The following is a 27,817-nucleotide window of genomic DNA, read 5'->3' as shown; positions in this document are numbered from 1 at the left end:
TTGTCTAGCGCTTAGTGTATTGCAGATTAAAAAGTCCTGATTGTTTTCAAATAGGGATGTGATTCTAAATTGTTAACATCAGTATTTTTCCAGGTGGTTCCTCCTGAAATTAAATATACTTATGTGAAGGAGGAATTTATTAATATGCCCAACTGCTTTTCCCTCTAAGCTGATTTTATTTTAATCTAGAATTAATATAAGAGTAATAACATAGGGTGAACTATTATCATTGTCCCAGTGGTATCCAACTGTGATCTTTGCCCTGGGCTGAGTACAAGTGATGCTGTACAGGTGCTTACCTAGTGCCTGGAGGCTGTGAGGGTCTTAGTGGAGATGAAAAGGTTGGGGATTCTAACTCTTGAGCTCGACAGAGTTGGTGCACAATCTGGGGGTCATCCTCGATTCACAACTTCTGCTCAAGGACTAGATGGCAACATAGGGACTTTGCATTGATCCATCTTGTGTGCCAATTGTGCCCGTTCAATCTGAATGGCGTCAATCCTGTTGGTCTTCTGGAAGGCTGTAAAACTCTGGCTTTTCCTGTGGGCATTAAGCTGAGTTTTTAATTGATCCCAGTAGAGGTGTATATCATAATTATAATTGAAAATGAGTAGGAAGCCTCAGTTAGGTAGTATACATTTGTGTGCAGGTTGTGCATTCATACTGTAAGATGAGGCTCTTGAAACCTAACCTCATACCTTGTGTAGACCTCAGTGCTTAAAAGATTCCCCAGTAACTCTCCTTTAAGGGCTATGTTAAAGCTGTCACATAATCTGTAGAGATTTTGTGATGTGACTCTTTAATAGGCAAGCTTACTTCCTTGGTGATTATTCAGGAAGTCTAACATGCTATTATGTGATCACAGCATATTAAAGCAAGCAAAACTGCTTTAGTTTGAGAAGCTTCTAAAGCATATTGAGAGTTTATATAAGAAATTAAATACTACCGTATTACAGCTCAAGCATAAGACTTGAAAATCAGTCACTTCACTGGTAGAGTAATGAGATATAGTTGAACATTAATTTGCAGAGTCCTTTACACCAGTCTTACCATCCTGATGATCTACTCTATGCAGACTTCAACTGTATAAATTGTTAACTTTTCTTTTGGTGCTTATTAAGCACCTTTTTCAGGGAAGTTTGCCAAGACCAGAGAAAAATTCAGAAATTTGTTTTATAATATGGCTTTATTATTTGTAGCTTAATATGTTGTTTCAGCCAAAACAAAAGAGAAAAAAATACTCTGATGTGGCCAAATAGTTTAAAAGTTAAGATGTTGGAATAGGAGCAGAGAAACTCAGGTTGAAATCCAGCTTTGGGTACAGAAGACAGCTGGGTGATCTTGGGCCAGCCATTTTCTCTCATCCCTAATCAGCATCAACTCTGGAACAAGCCCGGTGATAAACAACCCCCTTGTTGCTTCATGCATTGATAATTTTCAATGCAAGAGCACAGTGCAAAACAAACTGGAATTTACTGAGACAAATGCTAACATAAGCACAACAGATAATGGCCACAAACCGAAAACTTTAAAATTAAGCAGCTGGCAAGAAAATATAATTAGGAATATTTTGCTTTGCCCAACTATATTCAGAAGTTACGGTAAATGCTCTTCCTTTCATTTCCTCCCTACCATTCCTTTTTCAAGCTGGCAAGAATATTGTGTCCTCTTTTTAATTACACTGTAATGAATTGTTAGGGTGCTTGGCAAATACAACATCTTGTAAGAATTTAAATTGTTCTTTGCTGCAAGTTAGATTTGCCCCAATGTGTGCTGGGGGCCTGGTGTGAGAGATCTCTAAAGAGCTTTTGCAATAAATTCTGGCTGTCAGTTCCCCCAGTGTTAATAACATTCATTTGTTGTAGTTCTACTGTTGTCTTGTAGGTGAATTTTGAAAACTGACTGACTTCCTCCCTCCCTCCCTCCCTCCCTTTTGCAATTGACTGATGGTGAATTTGTCAATGCCAATAGTGTTCAAATGGTGCTCCATCTGGTTTGGGATTGCACCCAAGACACCTATTACCATTGGTACTACCTTTGCTGCTGTTTGCAAAGGAAGCAAAGTTGTTCTATTTCTATTTGCAGATCTTTGTTTTTTTTAACCTTCTTCACTTCTATTTTGCTTCCTCCAAGTACTACCATGTCCACTATCCAAATTTTTATGTCTGTCTTATCAACAGTTGTTAAGTCTGGGGTGTTGTGCAGCAGGTGCCTGTTTGTTAGAATTCCAAGTCCTAGAGCACTTTAACTTCTTCATTTTCTATTACTTTCTCTGTTTTATGGTGACAATAGCCAGTTTGGTGTAATGATTAAACCACCAGGCTAGAAACCAGGAGACTGTGAGCTCTAGTCCCATATTAGGCAGGAAAGCCAGCTGGGTGACTTTGGGTCGGTCACTCTGTCTTAGCCAATTTCACCTGAAAGGCTGGTTGTCATGGAGAAAATGGGAGGAGGAAGTATTATTTATTAGGAGCCCTTGATTGCGCGATGGTTAGAATGCAGTATTGCAGGCTAATTCTGCCTACTGCCAAGTGTTAGATCCTGACTGGCTCAAGGTTGACTCAGACTTCCATCCTTTCAAAGTTGGTAAAATGAGAATCCAGATTGTTGGGGGCAATATGGTGACTCTGTAAACCACTTAGAGAAAGCTGTAAAGCGTTATGAAGCTGTACATTTATTTATTATTATTTTTATTTTAATCCTATTTATATCACGCCCTTCTCCGAAGACTCAGGGCAGCTTACAATCTAAGAAGCACAAATCAATGTGCTTAGCAATAGCCTTCATTCTATGTATATGCCTGCTTATTAGGGCTTTCGCCCCCCCCCCCAAAGCGGCATTATTACAAAGTCAGCTTAATTGCCCCCAACAATCTGGGTCCCCATTTTACCTACCTCGGAAGGATGGAAGGCTGAGTCAACCTTGTACATAAGTCTTACGTGCTATTGCTATTGTTATATTAGTCACTTTGACTTATCAAATGATGGGATATAAATGAAATACATATTCTTAAGTGTTGCAATGAGGATAAAGGATGATACTGAAACGTTCTCCCCGGGGCCACCTTAATTGAAGTGACATTTGATACAAGAACTTCCCAGTTCATTACAATGGCATATTTGAGATTAAGAAAGAAAAACGTAAGCATAGAAACTATACCCTTCTATTTAATATTTGCCTTTCTATTTTTTGCCTTTCATTTTGATGCAGTCAAAATCTTCTGGTGAAATAATTAGCACAACACTGAAAACTGCAGGAAAAATCCATAATGCTTATTTCTGTAGCAAAGAAGCAAAATGCCTGTTATTCAGAAATAAAGACTGCAGGATGGGGGGAGAGAGAAGAACATTCAGGTGCTTTCTAGTTCTGCTAAATTAGAAAAAAAATCCCTTTCCTCTCTTTTAGAGCCAGGTGAAAACTGATCCCAGGATAGTTCTGGAATTTGACAGAACAGTGAAGTTCAAGATAAGACCAGTTAGCCTTTTTCCCCACTCCCAAATTCACGATGTGTAATTGGCTAACTGGGAGCCTGGGTAGAAAACAAGATCTGTCTTCCTGCTAGTGACAGGAATTCAAAGGTGATCCAAAGATAGAACTGAAGATGAATGGATATGATTCTGCAATGATGACTTGTAGTGTTTGTACTGTGTTTATATTTTTGCCTGAAATCAACCTTGCAGCATATTTAACAGAATAACAGAGATGGAAGGACCTTGGAGGTTTTCTAGTCCAACCCCCAGTCAAATGGCTGTCCAGTCTCTTTTCAAAAGCCTCCAGTGATGAAGTACCCACAACTTCTGGTGGCAAGCTGTTCTCACTGTCAGGAAATCTCCCCTTAGATCTGGATTGCTTCTTTCCTAGGTTAGTTTCCAACCATTGCTTCTTGTCTTGCCTTCTGGTGCTTTGGAGAATAGCTTGACTCCTTGTTCTTTGTAGGAAACCCTCAAATATTGAAAGCCTGCTATCATGTTGCCCCCAGTCCTATTTTTCACTAGACTAGATATATCCAATATCTGCAACCATTCTTCATATGTTTTAGTCTCCAGCCCCCTAATAATCTTTGTTGCTCTTCTTTGCACTCTTTCCGGAGTCTTATTTCCAGAGTCCAGAAATTACTTATTTCAGAAACTGCAAGGTAGTGGGGGCACCTGAAAAAAGAGCTGGAGAACTGGTGTAGTGAATGGCCATACAAGCTCATAAGAGAGGCTGGAGGTTTACTAGCTCAAACAATGGAGGTACTGCAACATGAGCTGATAAGGCTAATAACTCTACATATTGTCTGAACAAGAATCCAACAAAAAGGCCAGTTAATGAAAGCAACAACCAGAAAAAAATAATGCAGTAAATATTCTGTACTTCTGGAACTCAGAACAGCTCTGAGGCCCTCAGAGAATTAATTGCCTCTTGAGTTTTCAGGGAAAGGAAAATAGGCTTGGCTGAAGATGCGCCAGGATAATGTATCCCTGAAAGACAGAGGAAATGCAGCGTATTCTATAAGAAAATAAGGAGAAGAGCTGTGGAACAAACATGTCTGATAACTCATGCCAAAAGCTTGGGTTAGGAATATAGCAGAATAATTTCAAGATTTATACTGTAAAATCTACTATCAATTATCAGTTCTAAGTCATAGATGTGATATCAGTGATACTTCCAGAGCAGATACATTGTTATCACTGTATATTTAGAAGATGTATGAAGAATGCTCAATCAGGAGGTTCAGTTACTGTTCTTATTCAACTTTCTGGGCCATAGTAGAGAATTGGGAAACGGCAGAAGTACGGAGCAGGTATAAGACTAAAACTATTCAAATGATGTTAGTGGAAGATGATTGGATTGTGGTCCGAAGAATTTCCGATGTGGTGGAATCTCTAGCTAGAGTGGGAGGAGGTAAGAAAAGGGGGTTGACTTTAGAGTCCGTACATCACAGAAAGCATCAGCATGGCAGTCTCTACCCTGAAGCCTTATGTTCCCAAGAAAATGCAGACAGTCTGGCAAGATTCTTGTAAATGGACATTGCAACAATAACTTTTGATCATCTCACATCCTGGTTCTGGTTCCTTGAGCCTGACACCTGATGGACTGCTAGTACAAAATGAGTTCCATCTCACAGGACTGATAAAAATATATTTGACTTAATCAAGAAGGCATTAGACTGAATTCTGTGGTGTTATGAAAAAGAAAATAGTGATGTAAGGAACTCAGATAAAGCCTTACACTCTATAGAGGAAAGTGGGTATGCTTTTTTTTTTTAAAAATATGACCTACTTAACTCAGTAAAAGAAACCAGGAATAACATTGGCTCACAAGCTTCACACCTGTGTTTTCTGTACATTCAGAATACAAGAAATAAGCAGGATGAGCTTAAACTCTGAGTACAGGAAAGCAAATATGATTTCATAGGAATGAATGCACTTGTTTAATAGAGCAGTTGGCAGATACAGCTGTTAAAAAGAATGAAAGCAATGGAAAGGGAGGTGAAATTGCCCTGTGCATTAAAATATCTATGCTTCTCCAAAGAATCAATGAATGAACTTGCAAAAATGTATAAATCACTGTATTAAAATATGTGGTTGTTGTTATCGACCAGAATGAAGCATGCTTTCCAAACTAAATCTTTCAAGGAAACATGAAGCGGTACTGATGGAGAATTTTTATTACCCTGGTAATATTAGAGAAAACTATACAGACCTGCTTGCCACATACAAACCTTCTAGAAAATTCATTATATACTGCCAACCTTTATAGGTTGCCCACTGATCCAGTTCCTGGTGCATGAACCTTAAAGAATACTGTTTATATAACACTGGAATGTTCGAATTTCAAATAAAGCCAAATATAATTTAGTATATATGTCATCATTTGAATAGGAAATCATTTGAATATCATTTGAATAGGAAATCCTTAAGCCCAATTCCACCATGGCAAAAACAGGGATGGGGTTGGTGGGTGGGCGGAGGAAATATAGATCAATGAAAAATTTAGCACTGATCTGCAAACAAATGAGTTAGTTACAAGCAGGAAGTAGAAGCGTGACAGATGAAGATATCCTGAATTGTAGAGAAGGTGCTACAAAAGCCAGAATGCAGAATCAGTTGAGTTTAACAAAGGAGGGGGAAAACAACCAAAATACCTTTGTGTTCAAAATTTTATGGAAGTGGAAGAGATATACCAGCTGCTTAGTGAAAATGGAAAAATGCTAAAAAATAAGAAAGAAAAAGTGGAACTGCTCAACTCCTCTTCTTGCTTGTTTTTCTAGAAGAGGTTATGTAATTGTAAAAAACAGGGTTAAGGGCCAGATCCTTAGTTGAGACTAACAGAATCCTTGTTAGAGCATATCTGTTTAGTGCAGGTTCGAGTCCCACCAGGCTCAAGGTTGACTCAGCCTTCCATCCTTCCGAGGTAGGTAAAATGAGGACCCAGATTGTTGGGGGCAATAAGCTGACTTTGTAATAATGCCGCTTGGGGGTGTGTGAAAGCCCTAATAAGCAGGCATATACATAGAATGAAGGCTATTGCTAAGCACATTGATTTGTGCTTCTTAGATTGTAAGCCGCCCTGAGTCTTCGGAGAAGGGCGGGATATAAATGGGATTAAAATAAAAATAAAATAAAAATCTCCAGGGCCTAATTAACTAATTTAATAATCGAGCGGGAGTAAGAAACTTGCCAAACTTTTATGTATGTTATCCTTTGAATAATTCTGGAAAACAGTATCGGGGGACTGCAAAAGGCAAATATTATCTGTATCTTGAAAGGAAAACCCAAGAACTATATACCAGGCACTAGAAACAATGCATTAATTACCAGAAATCAGCTTGCATTTGTCAAGACAAAATCTTATGAGGCTAACACCTTTTTAGGGGGTTAGTTATTGTAATGCCATAGATGTAATACAATTTAGATTTCAGTTTGACAAAAGTATCTTTTGACTTTCTGATTAGTAAGTTAATTAATTCAACATGATGTATCATGACAATTGGATACATGCCAGCTCAAAATTCATAGTGCTTAAGTTTTTTTTCTTCAATAGTCTTATATGTTGTAATAGCATAGTTATATATTCTACATAGAATATTAAATACTAAAATGTAATACCAAGTATCACGGTCCAGCATGCAAGAGCATGGATGTTTGTCAGGAAAATAAGTGGCTCTGGTTGATTATACAAATGCCACACGATGCTGGGGAACAGTGAGGTCATTTTAAGGTGTTCCAGGCAGTCAAGTATTTGTGGGTGAAGATGTGAAGCACTTTTGCTGTTTTACTTTTTCATCAGTTTATATTCAAATATAAAGCTTTTCTCCCATCTTTTCAGCTCAAAGGAGATTTATTTATTTATTAGATTTATATACCGCCCTTTCCCGAAGGACTCAGGGCGGTTTACAGGGTATTTAAAACAAGAAATACAAAAGTTAAAAACAATTAAAAAATTACATCAATCCCTGAAAAAAAAGTAAAAACCCAAACATCCAATAATGTCTCTTGAGGATAGTGTTGCAAAAACGCTTGGTGTTATTTGTGATAAAATGGAAGCACAGTAGAATAGGACAAGTTGGTGAGGTAGAAAACATTACAGCACTGTCACTCCACAGGTTTGGGAATAACAGATCAGTTCTCTTGAGAAATCAGATATTCCTTTCCATAGAATTATTTGTATGTGCACTTACGGAAACAGGGAAACAGACCTAAATTTGTTTATTAGTGTCCATCTAATTCCTCATTCTTCTATAGTTCAGAAATATGGGCCCTGTTAATTACATATTACATATGTTGTTGTATTATTATGATGCTGAATCATTATCTGATTACCACATTATGGTAGTGCAGTCAGAATCCTAAAAGCAGTTGAATATAGATGAATTAGTATTTCTGACCTGGGACAAAATGACTTTTTAATCATGGTCTAGACCAGGGGTAGGCAACCTTGGCTCTTTTATGACTCATGAACTTCAACTCCCAGAATTCCTGAGCCAGCCGTGCTGACTCAGGAATTCTGGAAGTTGAAGTCCACGAGTCATAAAAGAGCCAAGGTTGCCTACCCCTGCTCTAGACTCTAGAGGTCTTGCAAAAACACCTGGGATGACATGAAGATAAGGAGCCTTCTGATCGAGCCTAGATTAGAATTTCAAAACAGCACTGTTTAGTCACAGTTCCGTAGATAACTTGCCTTTCTTTCTACTTATCATTTAACATCATGTAGCACAATGAAATGCCACCATTGATTCATATTGAAGAGTAGGAGGGTTATGTTTAGTTTTTATTCTTGGATTCTAGTCCTCTTAATATCCTGGTGCAGTGAGAAAAAGCAATATTCTGTCAAATAAATATGCTGTAGTTACTGAATCTAAAATATGCATGTGTGAGCTCATCATTTTTTAATGTAATGAGGAAAAAGGAGCATATTTTTGTCAGTGATACAAAATCCTAATCAATGAAGAGATATTTTATTTGTCACTAAGTAGATGGAATTTATCACCTCACAGAAAAATGGCAGCGGCAACATTTTTTTGTTCAGAAAGGAACTAATTATAATTCTAGTGATATATTGCTGTTATTGAAAGTTTCATTTTGGGACTAAATAAGCTTATATACCTCAGTAGATTTGCAGTAGTTAGTGTAATATATTTGACAATATTTTCACGACTTACAGCAAGCACAAGGTATGTTGAGAGGCAGTATGTTGCAGCTTCAGGAATATAGCTAGTGAATAAACTTTCTGGGACATTTTTTTTCTATTGGAAAAATTCAACTAGGCAAGATTGATTTATTATTATTTATTTATTTGATAGATAAGGTAGCCTAACTTCATAACAAAGTATCAGATTTGGGTGTTGGTGCTCTGACTCCATAATAGTATGTTCAAGAATAGTTCAGCCTTTTCTCTGTTATTTTTTAGCATTTTGCCATTTTTCATTGAGCAGCTGGTATTCTGCTCCCTTTTTCTCCCTCTTATTTTAAACATAAACATTTTAATATAAGAGAGTATATTTGGTATAGTGTAAAATTGTTGGCCTCAAAATGAGAAGACTGGGAGTTCCAGGTCTCCCTTAGGCATGAAACCAATTGGGCAACTGGGCCAGTCGCCTCTCAGCCCAACCCAACTCTGTTATTGGAAAAATAGGAGGCAGGTGCACCAGGTATGTTCTCCACCTTGTGTTGACCAAAAATATATTAAAAGGTGGGATAAAAATATAATGATGGCAACAACAACAACAACAACCATGTTCCTGGATAAGAAAAAGGAAACGATTGATTTTTGTTGTTGCTGTACAGGTGAGCAAACCAACCACTGGTGATCATTTTGCCTTTGTTTTTACTGCTTCTTTAAAATGATTGTAATTTTACTTCTCTTTGCACAGATGGAAGCTGGAGCAGAAGTGCTTGCCAGTCTGGAAAGCCTTTGGAAGAGGGCAGTTTGAGGTCATCAGACGGTGTCCAACTTCAGCTGCTGGAAGGATTGCATTCTATCCACTCTTGTCAAGCTGCTTGTTGTCAAACCCCAGCCTGTGATGCATTTTGGCTCATGGGGACTGTCTGCATCCAGGTGAACTGTACCAAGTCTCACAAGTGTCAGGAGATCAGAACTGACATGGTGGAGCCCATCCTGGTCTTTGTAACAAAATCTGATCTTGATGCAGATTCCCAACCTGCCAAAGAGAGGCAAGCCCATCGTCCCAAATGGTTGAACTGGAGGGAGAGACATCAGAGTAAATCAAGGATACAGAGGTCCTTCAAAGAGCTGCCTGCTCACGCATTGCATTTAGGAAAAGTCAGGGGAAATTCTCTAAAGCGAGACGTGGACTCCACCGTTGGAAGTTCTGTAAACCATCCAGTTCCATCAGAAGACTTGGATAGAATACCTACTCACAGGGATCTTATAGAACCACAGTCTTCAAGATCGGAAGCAAATCTTTCAGGAAATCATACTAAAGTAGAAAAAATCCTCCTGCCAAATAATAAGGATTCAAAAGAACTGAAACCCCAAAGCCCATCTTCTTCCAACAGTGATAACATTAACAGACAGCATGACCTTGGTGGGAGTAACTCCTTGGGGGTAAGTGAATCCCCGGAAAGGCAGTCATGCTACTCAATCCAATGGCAGTGCAGAATTTCTATGATCTTGTTCTCTCTCTCTGCCTTGACTGTTACCCAACTAGTTCATTTGACCTTAAAAATTAATCCGTATCCTGTTGATCTATCTCTGTATAGGGGATTGTTTGCTTCTAATAGTAGACTTTTATATTAGAGTAGCATCTGTATTCTTTTAACCCGTCAAAACTGGGCAAATCATACATACTTCTTCTATCTAAGCAAATCCTGAAGTAGGGAAGGCTGGGCTGATTTGACCCAACGTCTCTCTAAAATTAAGGCTGACCCTAACCCAAACTCTTGGCTACACATTTGCCAGGTTTAGTTTCAACTCTAGGGTAAAGAGGAAGTATGGATTAATTTGCAGCCATCAGAATGCTCTCCATTCTCCTCTGCAGCTGCAAGGTTGAGAATAAAGCTTGTTGCTTATCAACATGTCTCTTCACACAGCAAAAATAGCAAACAGAACTATTAAAAGCTATAAATATGTTTCCATTTGTTTGGCATATTGCTTCAAATGTTGCAGATGTTACTGAAACAGATTGTGTCAAAATATAGCATTTTATTGTAAATTACTCTTCCATTGTATCAGTATTAACCATTCTATAGTAAAGCTTTCACTAAAAGTTTCCTGAATTGGGAAATAAATTTACTTTTTGTCAACTTGTGTGGCCTCAATCAGAGGATGGCTCTAGTCTAGATGGCTTATACCATAGCATTAAAATATCTGATCAGTAACAGCCAACAACAGACAAAATCAAAACAGTCCACAGCACACTGGGAGAATATTTAATATTCTTCACCAGAAACTCCCTTTGAGGAGCAGACTTCTTCTTCCTATCCCAGGGCATGACAAAAAAGCTAGGTTTTTGCAACTGTGGAGACGTCCAGTAGGATCAGAGTCATATCCTGCTTAATCTCACCTATTGCAAAAAGACTGTAATTCATGAAATCTGATATTCCCATATAGCTGGGTGCAGTATTGACAGGGTGTGGTCACTTTGCAGCTGTGACAAGAAAACTGCCAACCTTGCAGAACAGGATATAGATCGGAGCCAAAGGACATTTCAGGAAATTTGGAAATGGCCCATTTCATATGGGAAACAGCTACATGGCATTGCTTTGTCTTAGCTGTCCTTGCTATCCCTCTGCTGTCCCTTGACTTTTTAGTCACCTGGGAATTGTTCAGCTTTCTTGTCTTAACAATGCCTTAACTCCTGTCCCTTAAATCATGAACATCTGGCCTCTCACAAGAGTTTATTACTCTGGGATGACAGAAAGATGACACTGTGTTCCCTGTGCTGAATCCTTCCTGACCTGAGCATTAAATACACATTTCAGCTGATTTCAGCTTAAGCATACTGCATCCTTTTTTTAAAACCACATCCTGAATTATCACTTTTCTCTTGATATTCTGATAACGACATTTTGCTGCTATTCCAGCCCATGTTTCTGTCACTTTCAAATTTATTAAAAGCTGGGCTTTCAAGGTATGCAAGGTTTTCAGAAGCAAAAGCCTTTATAATGTGAAAATGTGGAAATCAGCCTTTCTTATTCTTATGTAAGATTCAATTGTGATCCTGACTTTTGAAGTGTGTTTCAAGCTTGCTGTTTTGCTTCTCAGGGTAACTTAAAAGTGAGGCCTTATAGCACAATGTTGTGCCATTTTTATGTTCTAGGAAAAATTCTCAAATTCATTGCTCCAATAAGCCTGGAAAAAAGTGTCTTGTACTGTTAATTAGATCTGTTGCCAGGAGAGAGCATTTTCAGAAGTGACTGAAGGATTATTAAAACCTTTCTGTTCCTGCTTTTTCCTCTTGTACTTTACACTGCTGCTGTAAAAGCTGCTGGTCTGAAACTGAGCATCTTACTATTGTAGGGGTGGTAGGGAAAAAAATGTAATTCTGAAGAATGGGAGAGAAGAAAATAATACGTATATTTTTTAAAAACCAACGATATACATATAATAGTAATGTTTTCTTGAAAGCGAGCTTGGTACAGTGGAATCAGGCTAGAAACCTGAAGAGTTCTGGTGAGTTCTGATACTGCTCTGGGCACAAAGTTAACTGGGTAAGCTTGGGCCAGTCTCTGTCTCTCAGCCCTAGGAAGAAGGCAGTGGCAAACCACTTCTGAAATTTTGCCAATAAAACTGCAAAGGTTTTTCATTTTTAGCTACTAGCATTGCTTGATAAATGATTACAGTAATATAAGTAAGGGCAAATAGTGAACTGAGAGAAATGAAGAAAATTTAAAATTATTATTCTGTTATCGGTGGAGAGATCCCAAGGACTCGCACAGATACTAATCTTTACATAATGAGCCTAAGAAAAGAGGGAGACCTTTAATATGTGCAGCTAGTTATGGTGATTTTAAAGCTTCTGTGTGGCCTTAATACAACTAATGCCCAAAGTGTTGTAATAAACAGATTAGTTTGAGGTGGGAGGCAGAAGGGGTCACATTTCGAGAGACGTGAAACATTTGAGAAAGCAACCTCACAATGTATTACAAGAGATAAATTTAGAGTGCAGGAGATTCTGTGGATTCCTGTTTCACACTGCTATTTTTAAAAAAATATTGTTCTTGCATCAGTTTAATTAACAAAAAAATTAATAGGATTAATAAAATAAAATTAATAAAATAAGTCCAAATGTCAGTATGTGAGCTGGACAGTAGAGACTGATTCAACAAGAGAAATGTGAAGCAGACTTGTCTGCTGTTTCACTGCAGGAGGACTGCAGAAACAGCCTATTAAAATTCTGTGGTTGCTAAGATAGAAAAAACAGTAGCTTTAGCTTTATTCCTAACATTTATTACAGCAGTCACTTCTACTCTTCATGGATTAGTTTTTTCTGACTCCATTCATATTGTGGGACAACGAAAACATGTCTATTTTATCCTATGTTTTCCTTTCCTATTTTCTAAACGCCATATTTACACTGCATTTGTCTTTTTCTGAGTTTGTTAGAATGTGCATCGAACCTCTGATAATATGACAAAGGACAGGAAACACTGTTCATCCAAAAGGCATACTGAGAAATTAAGAGGAAGGGAATTGAGTTTTGCCAGTAATGAAACACTGCAATTTGAGAGCTAGAAAAATACAGTTTGTAGAAAATAAACTCTTATAAAAAGTAATATTTCTATTTATTGTATGTTAATTCTGCCCGTGACTTTGTCAGTACAGACAAAGTATTCAATTGCTTTGAAACTCATCGAATTTGGTACTCAATGTATTTTGACGCAAAAAATTTGTCCTGGTACTCATTGTTTGGTACTCAACACACAGGCTTGGTGTTGGCTTTCTTGTCACTTTCTATTCCTTATGAGAAAAAACTGTTTGGTACTCATCATTTTTGGTACTCATCGCACCTTCCGGAACCAATTAACGATGAGTACCAAGGTACCACTATATCTAAATCATGGCTGGATAAAACACCCTTTTATTTTGATTCAGAATTTGCTGTTTCTTGAATAATGCTGGTATAATTTTCAACCCCAAACCCACGTAGGAGCAACAGAACATTTTTATATCTTGATAAGAAACTACAGAAAAATGGCAAAAAAGCAGTTTGAATATTTAATTCGCTAGATAGACTATTTCTGTCACTAGCTCTGGATCTGTATAGATGTTTGTTCTATTGTGTTGACATACCAGAGATTATCCAACTTGTCCTCCTGGTGCTATTTTCTCTCACTGCTTTGATGATAGTTTGTGTTGGGGGAAGCAAGTGCTATTCTCACACAATAACAGTTGGAATATATTTCAAGGACAAAGCACTATCAGCAACTAGGAGAAGGTGCATCCTCCTTATAAAAACAGAGAAAATCCTGTTGGGAATTTTTAAATAGACTTGACTGAAAAAAAGATTAAGATTGGTTTTCTATTGAAACCCTCTTATGAAAATTGACAGAATAGTAGTCAAACACCTAAAATGCAAGGGGCGCACTATGATTTCTTGATTTCTTCAAGGGACTGATGGGCAGAACAGACTGGAGGGATAAATAGCATCTTAGAGAAGTTGGAAGCCATTTTTGCTCCAGCGAATCAGGCAAATCTATATTAAAGCAAGTGGTGAATATTATGACCACAACTGAACCCAACATTTCTGTTCCTAAGCAAGACTTTTGTTAAGTGAATTTTGCCCCATTTTGTGACCTACCTTCTCACAGTTGTTAAGTGAATCACTACAGTTGTTAAGTTAGTAACACAATTGTTAAGTGAATCTGGCTTCCCCACTGACTTTGCTTGATCAATCAAAAGTTGATCAATTTTATCTTCTAACTTCCCAAGTCACACATTTAATAATAAAAATAAATTATTTCTATCGCAATAACATATGCTGCATTTTTCCTTATAAATATGGTACAGATCATAGATGTTTCTGGATACTTCAATTTAAGAATTTGACTGATGCTATATAAAAAGGATCAAGAAAATATGCAATTATACAGATAAGCCCAGTGAAAACTGAAATGTCCGGTTCTTGCTGCTCCAGGCAAGCCGTTGGAATGGGGAAGGTCTGTGAAAGAATTTCCTGATGAAAGAAAGGAAATTGTTTCCATCTGTTCCTTAGATTTGTTTACACTAGTCTGATCACTTTGTGAGTAAAAGAATATTATATATTACTAAAACAAACCCCTCGCTCAAATTCTTGACCATGAAGACGGAAATCCTGCTTCCAAGCAAGATAAATGTTGAGTGAATAGAAAATAAAATTTTATTTGTCATGCTTTAGATAGCTAGCATAATCTCAATACTTATGCTATCCCGACATTAATCATCACCCTAGTGCTCCCCATCCTCTAAAATAATGTTTCTCAAACTTTTTTCTCCTTTGTCTCCCATCAGGGCCTGGATACAGATACGGAACATAACTGATGCATTTTCTCACATCAGCAATATAGTATTTGTGATCTAATACGCTTAGTTTCCTTTAAGAATCCTAGGGCCTCAGTTGAGAACCATTGCTCTACAGCACCTCAATTTTATGTACCTCAACAGTTCTGTAAGAATCAACAATCACTTTCTTTCTTTCTTTCTTTCTTTATTTATTTATTTATTTATTTATTTATTTATTCATTCGTTTTATATACCGCCCTTCTCCCGGAGGACTCAACTTGGCCCAACTCTATTTCTTGAAATATCTCGCATCTATGATACTATAATATATACCCAATATTCACTATTAGACTGGCTGGCAGGTCTTCTAAATAGGATTTCTCAGTGGTGATCCTCAGTTTTATAACTCTGTATGTACTGTATACCATATGCTTAAATAATAAGTATTTCTAGTACAAGAGTACAGATATTTCTATAATCCTTGCTATAGTTCTAAAAAATAAAATTCAAATTCTGTTACAATTCCTACAATATACTGTTATAGCTGTACTGTATTCTACATTTAATTGGATTTAATATAAATGTTATTAGAAATCTGATTTATAAACAAAATGTTTATTAAACTAAGAATATTTAGGAATAATTTTACTTCGTAATGGCAGTATTTATCTCTGTAATTCATGAATGGGATATAATTTCTGGGCAGCAGAATGGAGGAAATCCTCTAAAATAACAATTGAGAATTAAGTTACTTACTAAGAGTTGAACTTGTTACTTATTACAAATTGTAATTGATATTTATTCTCACAAACTCTCCGTCTCTCTCATATAAATTCTAGGCCCCTACAGGAGTTTCTACACCGTATCCCTCTTCGGCAACCACCTTCCCCAGTCCTGTTGGGAACTCTGAGAAAACCAGGCCATCCAACAATGCTTCCATCCAGACCGTCTCTTTAGAAAAAGCCATCCCAACTTCTAATAGTCTTCAGGGAAAGGATTTGGGGAAGGTGCAACAGGTTTTCCCTGTTCCAACTGGCACTCCTATCAATGGCAGTGTTACTGCAGTTCTGACCGAGCCTGCTGTGGTACCTAGTACTCCTGCCCCAACACCAGGTAAGAGCAAACTTTGGCTGAGGAGATGCCATACATCCTTCTTTAAATGTTCTTGGCCAGGTTCCAAATTCTGGACTCACCTAACACTGATTTTGTCAACAATGCTTGGAAGGTAACTTTTATTTCCTAATACTTTTTATAAAAAGAACAACTTCTGTTAATCTTAGTTCATAAGCAGACAAAGCTCTGTTGATACTGTTGCACTAGATCCAAAGACAAATTATTCAGATATTGTGTCAGGTCTGTGATTAAGGGGGCATACGTTTTGATTATTTTCTAGTTTGAGTTTCTACTGACCCAATACGTTTTAAAAATTCTTGTGTGCAACTAGTATCCTCATTTTAGCCTCCTAAAAACACTGAATGAAAAAAAAGATTAACTCTTTCTCCACGAGTTTATTCGGTATTCAGGAATGTGAACTGTGCCCTGATTTTATTTGAGGAACTTCTTAAAATCCAGATGTATTCTCATTAATATGTTTTGCTCTTCTTTCTTTGTGAATGTTGGCTGTTATTTGTCTTCTTCATCTGGCTGTTGGAAGGGAGCTATTTAAAGACAGTAGTATTGCTTTCCTTAAATTGAAACAAGATTTGATTATCAGCTTCAGTGCTAACTGTCTATACCCAAATATTCAAAATACTACAGAGTTATGGTTCTGTGAGCTCTGACTACATACTTGGGCTTTAAAATGCTCCTCAGTTTCCAACTCAGAATTCTGACTCTTTGCACATTTATAGAAGTCTTGAGTTCCTGGCACTGGGGAGAAAGTGATGAGAACCTGTGGGTGGTTTTGGGGGAGCATCCCAGAAGGATGATTGAGGTGCCCTTTTTGTTTTGTTTTTATGCGTTTTACTGTGTTTGTGGTTTTATTGTTTGGAACTACACTAAGTTGTTCTCTAATAGTAGCAGTCATGCAAGTCTTTTGAATAAACAAATAAATAAGTTCACATTGAATAAATCAAGATTCCTGCGTCTCCTTGTCTGTGAAATAAATCTCATATTCTCTCCTGAAATGTATCTAGTGTAAGCTGGTCTCGTTGGTTCAGGGCACAATGTCAAACTAGTTCCTCCAAAAGAGCAAAGTTTCTTATCTTCAGAAACTTAGCTTGGGGTGGAACAATAACATAGTTTTGAGAGATGGGTATTATCTACAAGCCTGAGATTATAATGTACAGTTCCAGAATATTGTAGCTTATTAATTCAGAAGCACTTGTGGTTAATGGTTATTTGTCTATAATTACCTATTATTTTATTACCTATTTTATTTTTTTAAATGAGTAGCAAGCTTAAGACAAGCACCCCATTATCAAATTCTGATTTAATAACCAGTCTCTGAAACCAGTCATCTGTAACTAGAAGTTCTAGTTGTATAAAAGCAGAAAGATATTTTAGGTCCCTTCATAAAATCTATGCCTGAGGAGGGGAGGAGCGGAACATACATGCCCAAATACCAATAATTCTTATGTACATTGTAAACTATGTCTGTTAATCATTTGTTGCAGAAGTCTTCGTATATTAGTCCTGCGTACTATTTCAGATGTCAAAGGAGAAGCATAGCACTTGTTGGCAGCTCTTTAAAGCAAACAATCCTTTCCCCTTTATCTTGTGCAGCTGCAAAGGGAAGATAACTAGTCTCAGGGAAAGAGGCAGCTGCTTTAAGAAGTTGCCAGTAGGTGCTACATGAGCATCTGTGTGCTCTGAAACATCTGTTTTCCCTCTGAATGCAACCTATTGCACATTATAATGAAAAATACAAAATGTGAATTGTCCTCAATTCTGCTCGGTGTTTGAATGTTAATTTTCTTCCACAGTTATTAAGAAATTGGCAGTTTCTGCTGGAGACAGTGTCCAGGTGACCCTGCCAAAGAATGAAGTGGAACTGAATGCATATGTCCTACCTCCACCACCTAAAGGTAGAAGCTGAACAGTCCAATTCAGAATTTGGTAGCCCTTGTGAGTTTGTTTGGTAAATGCATGTAAGTTCAAGATGGAAGATGAAGCTAAGAAGCCTGGCCAAATCTATTTTGGCAATCAAGACTTATTCACATAAATATGGCAGCTTAAAAAAAAACCATTCTGCATAAGTCCCACATTGGCATTACCTTTTGAATAATTTTGACATGCATATTTAAGGTCTTTATCTTAATCTCTGATCTTCTTCCATTAGGAAGTAGCTATTCCTATGATTGGAGATTGATTACGCACCCAAAGGATTATAGTGGAGAGATGGAAGGACAGCATTCACAGATTCTCAAATTATCCAAGGTGAGTCTGCCTAGAAAGATTTACGGGTTGAAAGTGTCATTGTACAAGGTTTAGATGGATTTGGCAATGAATAAAAGCATTGTTGTCCAAGTGTTTACCTGATCATAAAAAGGTAAAGGTAAAGGTTCCCCCGCACATGCGTGCTAGTCTTTTCCAACTCTAGGGGCCAGTGCTCATCTCCGTTTCAAAGCCGAAGAGCCAGCGCTTGTCCGAGGACATCTCCGTGGTCATGTGGCCGGCATGACTAGACGCCAAAGGCGCACGGAACGCTGTTACCTTCCCACGGTAGTGGTCCCTATTTTTCTACTTGCATTTTTACGTGCTTTCGAACTGCTAGGTTGGCAGAAGCTGGGACGAGTAACAGGCGCTCACATTCGACCCGCCAAACTGCCGACCTTCTGATCGACAAGCTCAGTGTCCTAACCCACTGAGCCTACTCTCCCTCTATTGCCCCATTTGCAAGAGGTTAAACGTACGCAACAGGAATGGAAAAGCAACAGATTTAAGGATCATGAGAATGTAAAAATTCCAGAATGAGGATGCAGTCTAGTTTAACATGCATTACTTTTCTTTAGTGTATGTGAAGAATGCTTTTAAACAATAACATGTTCAATGGGAGCAGTATATAAAGCAGTTTGAAGCTTCTCAGTGTTTTCATCCCGTATTATCTGAGCTTTTCCTTGGCTCCTAAAAGTTCCCCAAGCATGTGGCAACATCTTTTGCTGCCTGAAAATCATGGTGGAGGAGTTGTTGTAACTGGTGGAAAGAGAGGGGAATAGTGTTATAACAAGACCTGCCTCAAACACACTGCCCATACCGTATTTCCCTGAAAGTAAGGCTACCCCCAGAATAAGCCCTAGCTTGATTTTTGGGGGTGGGCCTAATATAAGCCCTATGCCTAAAATAAGCCCTAGTTTTGTGGCGAGGCACACACCTAAAAATCAAGTTAGGGTGGGGGTGGGGGGTTGGATCTGCAGCCAGGCCTCTCCTTGCTGGCCCACTTCTTTGGCATCTTCTCCAGCCAGGCCTGCATTTCTCAGTTACAGGCCTTTTTCGGAAAGGCCTGACTGTGAAATGCAGGCCAGAATGCAGCTGCTCCTTTGGGCCCAGAAAAAGTGGACCTGCTGGGCTGGGTTGTCGCTGCTCGAGGTGAGTAAGACATCCCCCCAAAATAAGACCTGGTGCCTCTTTTGGAGGCAAAATTAAAATAAAATAAAATAAGACCTGGTCTTATTTTCGGGGAAACGGGTATTCTTTAGGATGGATTTTTTTAAAAGATATCATGATACTCTTGTCCTTTTCCTTAACAATCCCTGCTCATTTTGTTTGGCAGCTCACAGTTGGCCTGTATGAATTCAACGTAATAGTAGATGGTGATAACGCACACGGAGAAGGGATGGTGAATGTGACAGTTAAACCAGGTATGCTCAGTGATTGCATCAATCTCCTTCTGTCCTGCATTGTCTTCCCAGGTATTATTCTTATAGTTTCCTGCCTTTGTAATCATTTGAAAAACAAGTAGGTGGCCCAAATTATCACCGACCTGAATATTTTCTAAGCAAAACGTTTGACTCAGTTTTGAGAGAGGAAAAGGAGTGTGTCATTATCACATTCTTCCCTTTCTGTGCTTTGTGTGAACTGCAGCAGTGCTCCTGTTGGTGGTTGTTATATAATTTCTTTGGCAATGCTTCTTCATGAGGTGAGATCATACCCAGGGACCTATTTGAGCATGAATAATAAATATAAACCACTTTCTGCCCCTCTGAAAAAAAACTATAAGCTTGTCTTGCACTGCAGTTGCTCTCGTGGGCTTTGTCCAGTGATGTAATTCTTTGAAAAGAGACAGGCTAAATTCTGACAAGACAAGTTATAGTCAGCCACCACGTTCAGAACACAAAACTCACATTAGGGCCTTTGGGGACAAAAACACACAACTCTGAAATCTTATTATGACCAGTATCTAATCGTTCTGTGTCCTGATTCCTTTAGGAGTTCTTATTCCCTTCCTTTGCATGGACTCAAGAGAATCTCTCTCATGGGATTGGTTCCATCTGTCTGATGAAGTGGGCTTGATGCATGAAGCTTATATGAAAATGAATTAGCTAGGATGCCACAGGATTTTTTTTTACCAGCAGTCTAATAAGGCTGCCTGCTTTTGGAAGTGTTTACTGTTTACCACTAATTATTTTAAGTTAGGTAATACAACATTGATGAAATGGTCTTGCCTTGGTTATGAACTGCAGGAGCTCTACAGAGCTTTTCTTCTGTCTTGTTATTTTAAATACTCCCTATTCATCAGAATATTTGCAGGGCTCTACTTGCAAAAGATGATTCTTTGTATATGGGCAACCAGAGTGGATATCTCTAATGAATTGCAGCGGGCAGCTGATACTGCTAATCCAGAATTTAGGACTACTATGTTCAAAAGATCCATGTACCTATTTTGTACTTAGAAACTAATTTAACATCTGGATACTACAAATATGAATATGAGGGCATTTTAAATATTTGCAGCAAATTGAGGACACTCTTGCCTCCCTGTCCACTCTTTGAAGAATGTTAGAAGCTTCGTCCAGAGGCTGGAGAGAATTCCTATTGTAATACTATCCTAACTTAATGGCAGGACTGTTCACCTCACCCCAAAAATGCAAGAGCAGTGGGGAAAAAGGCTGTGATTTCAGCTAGTTGTATAGAAAGTGGGTTTCCAATTTGCAAACAAGAGGATTTAATAAGTAATAACTTAATCCTTACAATGGTTGTAAATAAGAGGATTTTGAAGCTGGAAAGTTGCTATAGCCACTAAATGAATTTACATTTTACAAACATTTCTAGATAATTCAGACTTTTGAACAGATTCTTTGATTAATCCTAACAATAGCCTTTAAAGATAGACTAGCACATTGCACAGTGAACAGGAAAGGGTCTCCGAGCTCCAGTGGGTTCATCTTAAGGTAGTCTAGCAAGCACAATCTAGAAGCAACATTGGGGTTTTTGTAGTTCTTATTTCTACTACTATGCTGCAATTGAATGAAGTGGATTTCTAAAGGAGCTGGCAAGTGCCACGAGTATCTTGTAATTTGTTCCTAGGGAAATTGTCATATTTCTTTTGTCACTGCAGAGCCTCGAGTAAATCAGCCACCCGTGGCCATTGTGTCACCCCAGTTCCTGGAGATATCTCTTCCAACCACCTCAACAGTCATTGATGGCAGCCGTAAGTACTCAAATGTCAGACCCTGGCAACCAAAGACACTCATGGATAGATATTTACTTTATTGTCTACCACCTACAGTATCTTATAGGAACCTCCCCCGACTGCTTGCCTTTCCCTGGGAATGACCAGTTAAGGCTTCATGGAACTTGAGGGAGCTCAACCTTATGCCACTTGCGGTTGTGTATTGACTCCAAGCTAGGCCCTGGCTTGACCTACAGGCTAACGCAGTTTCCCAACATGAATGCCATCATTGCAGTCTGCTCCTGAAATCATCAGAAAAGCTAGGGAAGGCAACAATAATTCATTAAGAAAAAAGGGGCATGACAGAGGCGTGTCCCTTGGAGCACTTCAAGTGTTACTCACGACTTGACTTCCTCAGACTTCCTATCTACAAGCCATCACTGCCAAACGCGTAATTTAATATCTGAAAGGCTCAAGGCTTTATGCTACTTTCACAGGAAAACATTTAAGCACTGCTTTTCAATATCCCAGTTCTGGTCCTAAACATCATGCTGCCATATTTTCAGGAAGAGATTCTGACACCTGTTCAAAAATCAGCTTTACTTTCCCTTTTCCTTTTCAATAACAAAGAAAGCCATCATAAAGGATTTCTCAAGTGTATTCAAATGGCTGCATATGATGAGGATATAAAATATCCTCAGCTTGTATGTTATCTCTTTCTACTAAATTGCTTTAATTCCTCAAAGTATGCCAGCCTTCTATACTCTTGCCTCCCCCAAGTACAGGTAGTTCTCAATTTGCCACCATTCATTTAGCAATTATTCAAAGTTACAAAGGCATTGAAAAAGTGACTTAAGACTTTTTGCCTTGCACTTAGAATCACTGCAGTACCCCCATGATCAAAATTTATTTATTTATTTATTTATTTATTTATTTGGTTTATATACCGCCCTACTCCCGAAGGACTCAGGGCGGTTTACAAGGCAAAATTTAAAAACAATACAATATAAAATTAAAATTAAATTAAATTAAGTGTAGCCCCCCAAAAATTAAAATCACAATTTAAAAACATTAAAACCCCTCAGTCCAGACCAGATAGCTCAAAGAGCCAGGTTTTTAGGTCCCGGTGAAATGAACGAAGGTCAGGGGCAGTCCGGAGTTCCGTTGGCAGTTGATTCCATAGGGCAGGCGCGCCCACAGAGAACGCCCTTCCCCTGGGGATTGCCCGTCGGCAATCCTTGACCGGCGGTACCCTGAGGAGGCCCTCCCTGTGGGAGCGCACAGGACGATGGGAAATTGACGCTGGCAGCAGGTGCTCCCTCAGATAATCCAGGCCCATGCCATTTAGGGCTTTATAGGTCATCACCAGCACCTTGAATCTCACCCGGAGGGCAACTGGAAGCCAATGCAGCTCGCGGAGAAGAGGTGTCACATGGGAGTATCGGGAGACTCCCATCACAACTTGTGCGGCTGCATTCTGCACCAGCTGAAGCCTCCGAGTGGTCCTCAGGGGCAGCCCCATGTAGAGAGCATTGCAGTAGTCTAGCCGGGAGGTCACGAGTGCATGGGTGACTATGCGTAGGGCATCTTGGTCCAGATAGGGCCGTAACTGGTGCACCAGGCGAACCTGGGCAAAAGCCCCCCTGGCCACGGCTCCTATATGATCTTACAAACTGAGCCGTGAATCCAGGAGGACGCCCAAGTTGCGGGCCCTATCAACGGGGGGTAACACCTCACCCCCCATAGTTAATGATGGAAAAGATTGGTTAGTCTGAGATGCCGGTATGCACAGCCACTCAGTCTTGGCAGGATTGAGACGAAGCCTGTTTCTCCCCATCCAAACCCGGACTGCCTCCAGGCAACGGGACATCACGTCGAGGGCATCACTGGGTTGGTTCGGGGTGGAAAGAAAAAGCTGGGTATCATCAGCATACTAATGATACCCCACCCCGAAACCACGAATGAGCTCACCCAGCGGCTTCATATAGATGTTGAAAAAGAGGGGAGAGAGGACCGACCCCTGAGGAACTCCACAAACAAGAGGCCTCGGGGCCTGCCGTCAACACCGACTGTGAGCGGCCCAGGAGGTAGGAGGAGAACCACTGTAAAACAGTGCCCCCCACTCCCAACCCCCTGAGACGCCGCAGTAGGATACCATGGTCGATGGTATCAAAAGCCGCTGAGAGGTCTAATAGGACTAGGACAGAGGAACAACCCCTGTCCCAAGCCCGGCAGAGATCATTCACCAGAGCAACCAATGCCGTCTCCGTGCTGTACCCGGGCCTGAAACCCGATTGGTACGGGTCCAGATAATCAGTTTCCTCCAGGAACAGAGGGAGCTGAAGTGCCACCACGCTCTCAACCACCTTCGCAAGAAAGCGAAGGTTGGAGACCGGACGATAGTTGTTCAAAATAGCCGGGTCCAGGGCAGGCTTCTTGAGGAGGGGCCTTACCACCGCCTCCTTCAAGGCGGCAGGGAAGGTACCCTCCCTCAAGGAAGCAGTTATTACTGCCTGGAACCAGCCTCGTGTCTCCTCCCGGGCTGCATATACCAGCCAGGAGGGGCACGGGTCCAATAAACACGTGGCGGAACTCAGTCTCCTCATGATCCTGTCCACCTCATCTGGGGTCACAAGATCAAATTCACTCCAGGTAACATTCTCTAGACCGCTCGATTCCTCCCCATCAGTCTCTGCCCAGTCAGAATCCAAACCGGCTCGAATCTGAGCGATTTTGTCCGTCAGATGATAGCTAAACTCCTCGGCCCGCCCCTGCAAGGGCTCCTCCCTCACCTCCTGGCATATATTTACGTTGGTTGCAGTATCCCAGGATCATATGATCACCATTTGCGACCGTCCTAGATGGCTGCTGATAAGCAAATTCAGTGGAAATCCTGGTCTCAAATGTGGTCATAAGTCAAGGACCCACCTGTATATTGGGACTGCATCTACTTGCCTTTTCAATCAAGTCAGCCAAAAGAATTCTGGAGACTGCCTCAAAGGTGCTTCCCCCCCCCCCAAAAAGGCAACTGGACTGTTTTTTTCCTTGAGGAGGAAGAAGAAAACATTAAGGAGGGGTCAAAGTTCAACAGAGGGGGAGGAATAAGATACCATCTGTCTCCAGTCTGCAACACAACCCTTGCTGCAGTTCCAAGAAGATTCCACAACCAATTGCACCCTGTGATCCTGAGGGCACAGATAAATCCCCAAGTGACCTCACACAGCTCTCAGAGAGAGTGCTAACGATCAGGTGACTGCAAATAAACACAATTTTTCCATACCCCCCCCCCGTCATCCTATCAGCACCTGTCCTGCCATCCTCCACCATCCAGTTTCAACTGTCAGTACTTATCCTTCCATCCCCCCTCCCAACTGAACTGATGAAGCTTCTTGGATCAGAAGTGAAACATTTTCTTCTTCCTCAAGGAAAAAAACAGTCCAGTTGCCTTTTGGGAGGAAAAAAAAGCAGCTTCTCTCCATGGGCTCTTGATCATCCACTGAAAATTTAATGGTTGCTATAGCATCATTATGAGGGACGCAGTGGCTCAGTGGGTTAGGACGCTGAGCTTGTCGATCAGAAGGTCGGCAGTTTGGCGGGTCGAATCCCGAGTGCCACGTAGCAGAGTGAGCGCCTGTTACGCGTCCCAGCTTCTGCCAACCTAGCAGTTCGAAAGCACGTAAAAATGCAAGTAGAATAATAGGGACCACTCCGGTGGGAAGGTAACAGCGTTCCGTGCGCCTTTGGCGTCTAGTCATGCTGGCCACATGACCACGGAGACGTCCTCGGACAAGCGCTGGCTCTTCGGCTTTGAAACGGAGATGAGCGCCGGCCCCTAGAGTTGGAAACGACTAGCACACATGTGCGGGGGAACCTTTACCTTTACCTTATAGCATCATTCTTGGAAAATAATAATTAAATGTTGTGGCTTGTGAAAGGGTCTATAACTACACATCAGCTTTGGACTAATTTTTAAGTAGATTTGACTACTGTATTGTATATTTATTGAGAAAATGGCTTGTAAAATAAGACACACATTATCTGTGTTCACTGGATCAGAAAGTACTGATGATGACAAAATAGTCAGCTATCACTGGGAAGAACTAAAGGGGCCTCTTCGAGAAGAGAAGGTATCTGCTGATACAGATGTTCTGGAATTGACCAACCTGGTACCAGGAAATTACACATTCCGGTAAGTCAAGGGATCCTGTTTCTGACTGTGAATCCAAAATACAGTGTTACTTTAGAGATTATATAATAAGCTTAGCAACTAAATTAGTTCCAAGAACAGCAACGCTGCTTTACCCACAATGTTGTTTTATTTTTTGTTAGCCTGTGTAGGTGGTCTGCTTATATAAGCATACGCACCTCAGTTCACAACATAATCTGGCAAAGCTGCTACTAACCTCATTCTGGATCCAGGTGGCTGTTGCTGCATTCATAAAACAGTGGGATCCCACATTATGTTGTTTTTAGTGAGTTATGAACATTAGTGAAAGAATATCCAATGGCTCATCATCCCTCACTGTTTCTTGCTAAATCTTCTCCCTTCCTCCCTCTCTTCTACTGGGCCTGCATCTATTTAAAAAAAGTAGTATTTGCATACCTGTTTGTTTAACTGAAGTTTAAGATGGATATTCTTGAGGGTTGTCAAGACACAGCAAATGAATAACAAAATAATGAGGATACATTTAAATTAGCTTCTTTTGTAAAAACGTCAAATTTTCTAGAGAGATTCTTCAGCAATTCTCTGTCATTTGGGCTATCTGTAGTTCTAGGTTTATCTGTTTTTATGGTTGGGGGGGTTGCACTCCACTCTAGTGTCCGTTGGATTTGGGCAGCTATCATAAATTTAAATAAGGCATCAGGAAGGGCATCCGGCCAATAAACACTCAGCTCCGTTCAGTTGTCCCCCCTCTACCACGATAAAAGGGATTATAGTGTCAAAAATAGAATAAACAAACAAACAAATAAGTATTATTCAATTTTCTTTGAATTTAGTCTAGCTGGCTTCAATTTAATGGCTAAAGAATATCTGTTATTCATTGGTATAGCTGCCATTTGATTTGTAAAAGAAATATTTTAAGCTTAAAAAGCTTTTTCTTTTGATCAGTGGTAGGATGATATGCTTCAGATGTTCTCATCTAAAAAGCTGTTTCCTGGGTTGCTTTGCCAATGATTTTAAATAATTAACTCTTTGCGTGGCTCTGTTACAGACCCCTCCAAAAGCGAACAGACACATTATCAAATAGCAAATAGCCTATATAATGCGACGGTTTAGATTTCATCTGTGCATTTGAAACCAGCAGTGAATCTTAGATCATGTGCTTGCCTTAATTGCCAAGTTGTTTCTTTATGCTTTTTTCATGCTTAGCAAGGCTTTTCAGCTGTTTCTGAAAGGATTTCTTTGGCACTTTTGAGGAACACTTTAAAAATGTATTTACTTTGGCAGTGAATACTAGCTTGAAACTGGTAATTGCAAGGAAGCCTTATTATTCATGAGACTCATATATAGGGCCCACACTAGGCTTCAGCAGATATAATACCAAATTATTAACAAAACCTTTTTGGTCACTTCCACCCACTTAATTCGAATTGTTCCTTTAATTTCACCTTATTTATAGTGCATCGGCAAATGCTTAATGATATAAAATTGCCACACCACACAAGCCTTATGCCCTCTGGCACTGAATTCTGATATTTCTTTTAAATGATTCACAGCATTAATATTTTAGCAGATTTATTAATAGAATATCCAAGGCTACAGATGATATAAAATAAAAATTATGAAGCTTGATATTAATGTACAAAATAGCAGTACATTCGATATAGTTCCGCCAGTATAAGGCAGTCTCCCAAATCACAGCAAGAAAGTGGCAGTAAAAGCTTTGATTAAAAGATCATTCATACAGGTAGGTTTTTGAACTAGCCAACTGCATATCCATTAGGGAAGAGACCTGTTCAACAGCAGCCACTATTAAGAAATCCCCTGAGCCCCGGAGGCCAGCCAGACTTTGCTAATTGAGGTTTGGTGCCTTGTGGAACTTCTTGGTGCCTTGTGGAGAATCACAAATGATACATCTTCATTCAAAGAGTGGAAATTTCCATATTGCTTGTTAAATAGCTCTTTACTTTCCCTATCTGTGAATAGAAATGCAGGGCTTCAGAGTCACTCTGTAAAGTTGTGTGTCATGCAATTGGCCAGCAGTTAGAGCTGCTCCCAGAAGTACTAATATTTGCTTAAATTTCAGTTATATGCAGCATGGGAAATAAATAATCTTTGTAGCCAGGGATGTTGCCACAGATGTTCAAATTAAGCACCATCTCAACATTTCAGTCTAT

At 39.6% G+C, this 27,817-nt stretch overlaps 1 protein-coding gene across 3 annotated transcripts in view; it reads left to right on the top strand.

Annotated features, from left to right (window-relative positions):
- KIAA0319L (KIAA0319 like) overlaps positions 1-27,817 on the top strand; it is a 56,984-nt gene that overhangs the window by 12,959 nt on the left and 16,208 nt on the right. For all 3 annotated transcript variants that reach the window (XM_081335180.1, XM_081335181.1, XM_081335182.1), the window contains exons 3-9: positions 9,359-10,053; positions 15,768-16,041; positions 17,853-17,954; positions 18,209-18,306; positions 19,640-19,727; positions 21,425-21,517; positions 25,535-25,667. In XM_081335180.1, the coding sequence (XP_081191306.1) occupies positions 9,359-10,053; positions 15,768-16,041; positions 17,853-17,954; positions 18,209-18,306; positions 19,640-19,727; positions 21,425-21,517; positions 25,535-25,667 (1,483 nt within the window). The remainder of the gene's footprint in view (positions 1-9,358; positions 10,054-15,767; positions 16,042-17,852; positions 17,955-18,208; positions 18,307-19,639; positions 19,728-21,424; positions 21,518-25,534; positions 25,668-27,817) is intronic.

Source organism: Vipera berus, assembly GCF_964194415.1.
Source record: "Vipera berus genome assembly, chromosome: 9".
Classification (NCBI taxonomy): Eukaryota; Metazoa; Chordata; class Lepidosauria; order Squamata; family Viperidae; genus Vipera; species Vipera berus.
The sequence above is the reverse complement of the archived record's forward strand: the minus strand, read 5'-3'. Positions and strand labels throughout refer to the sequence as shown.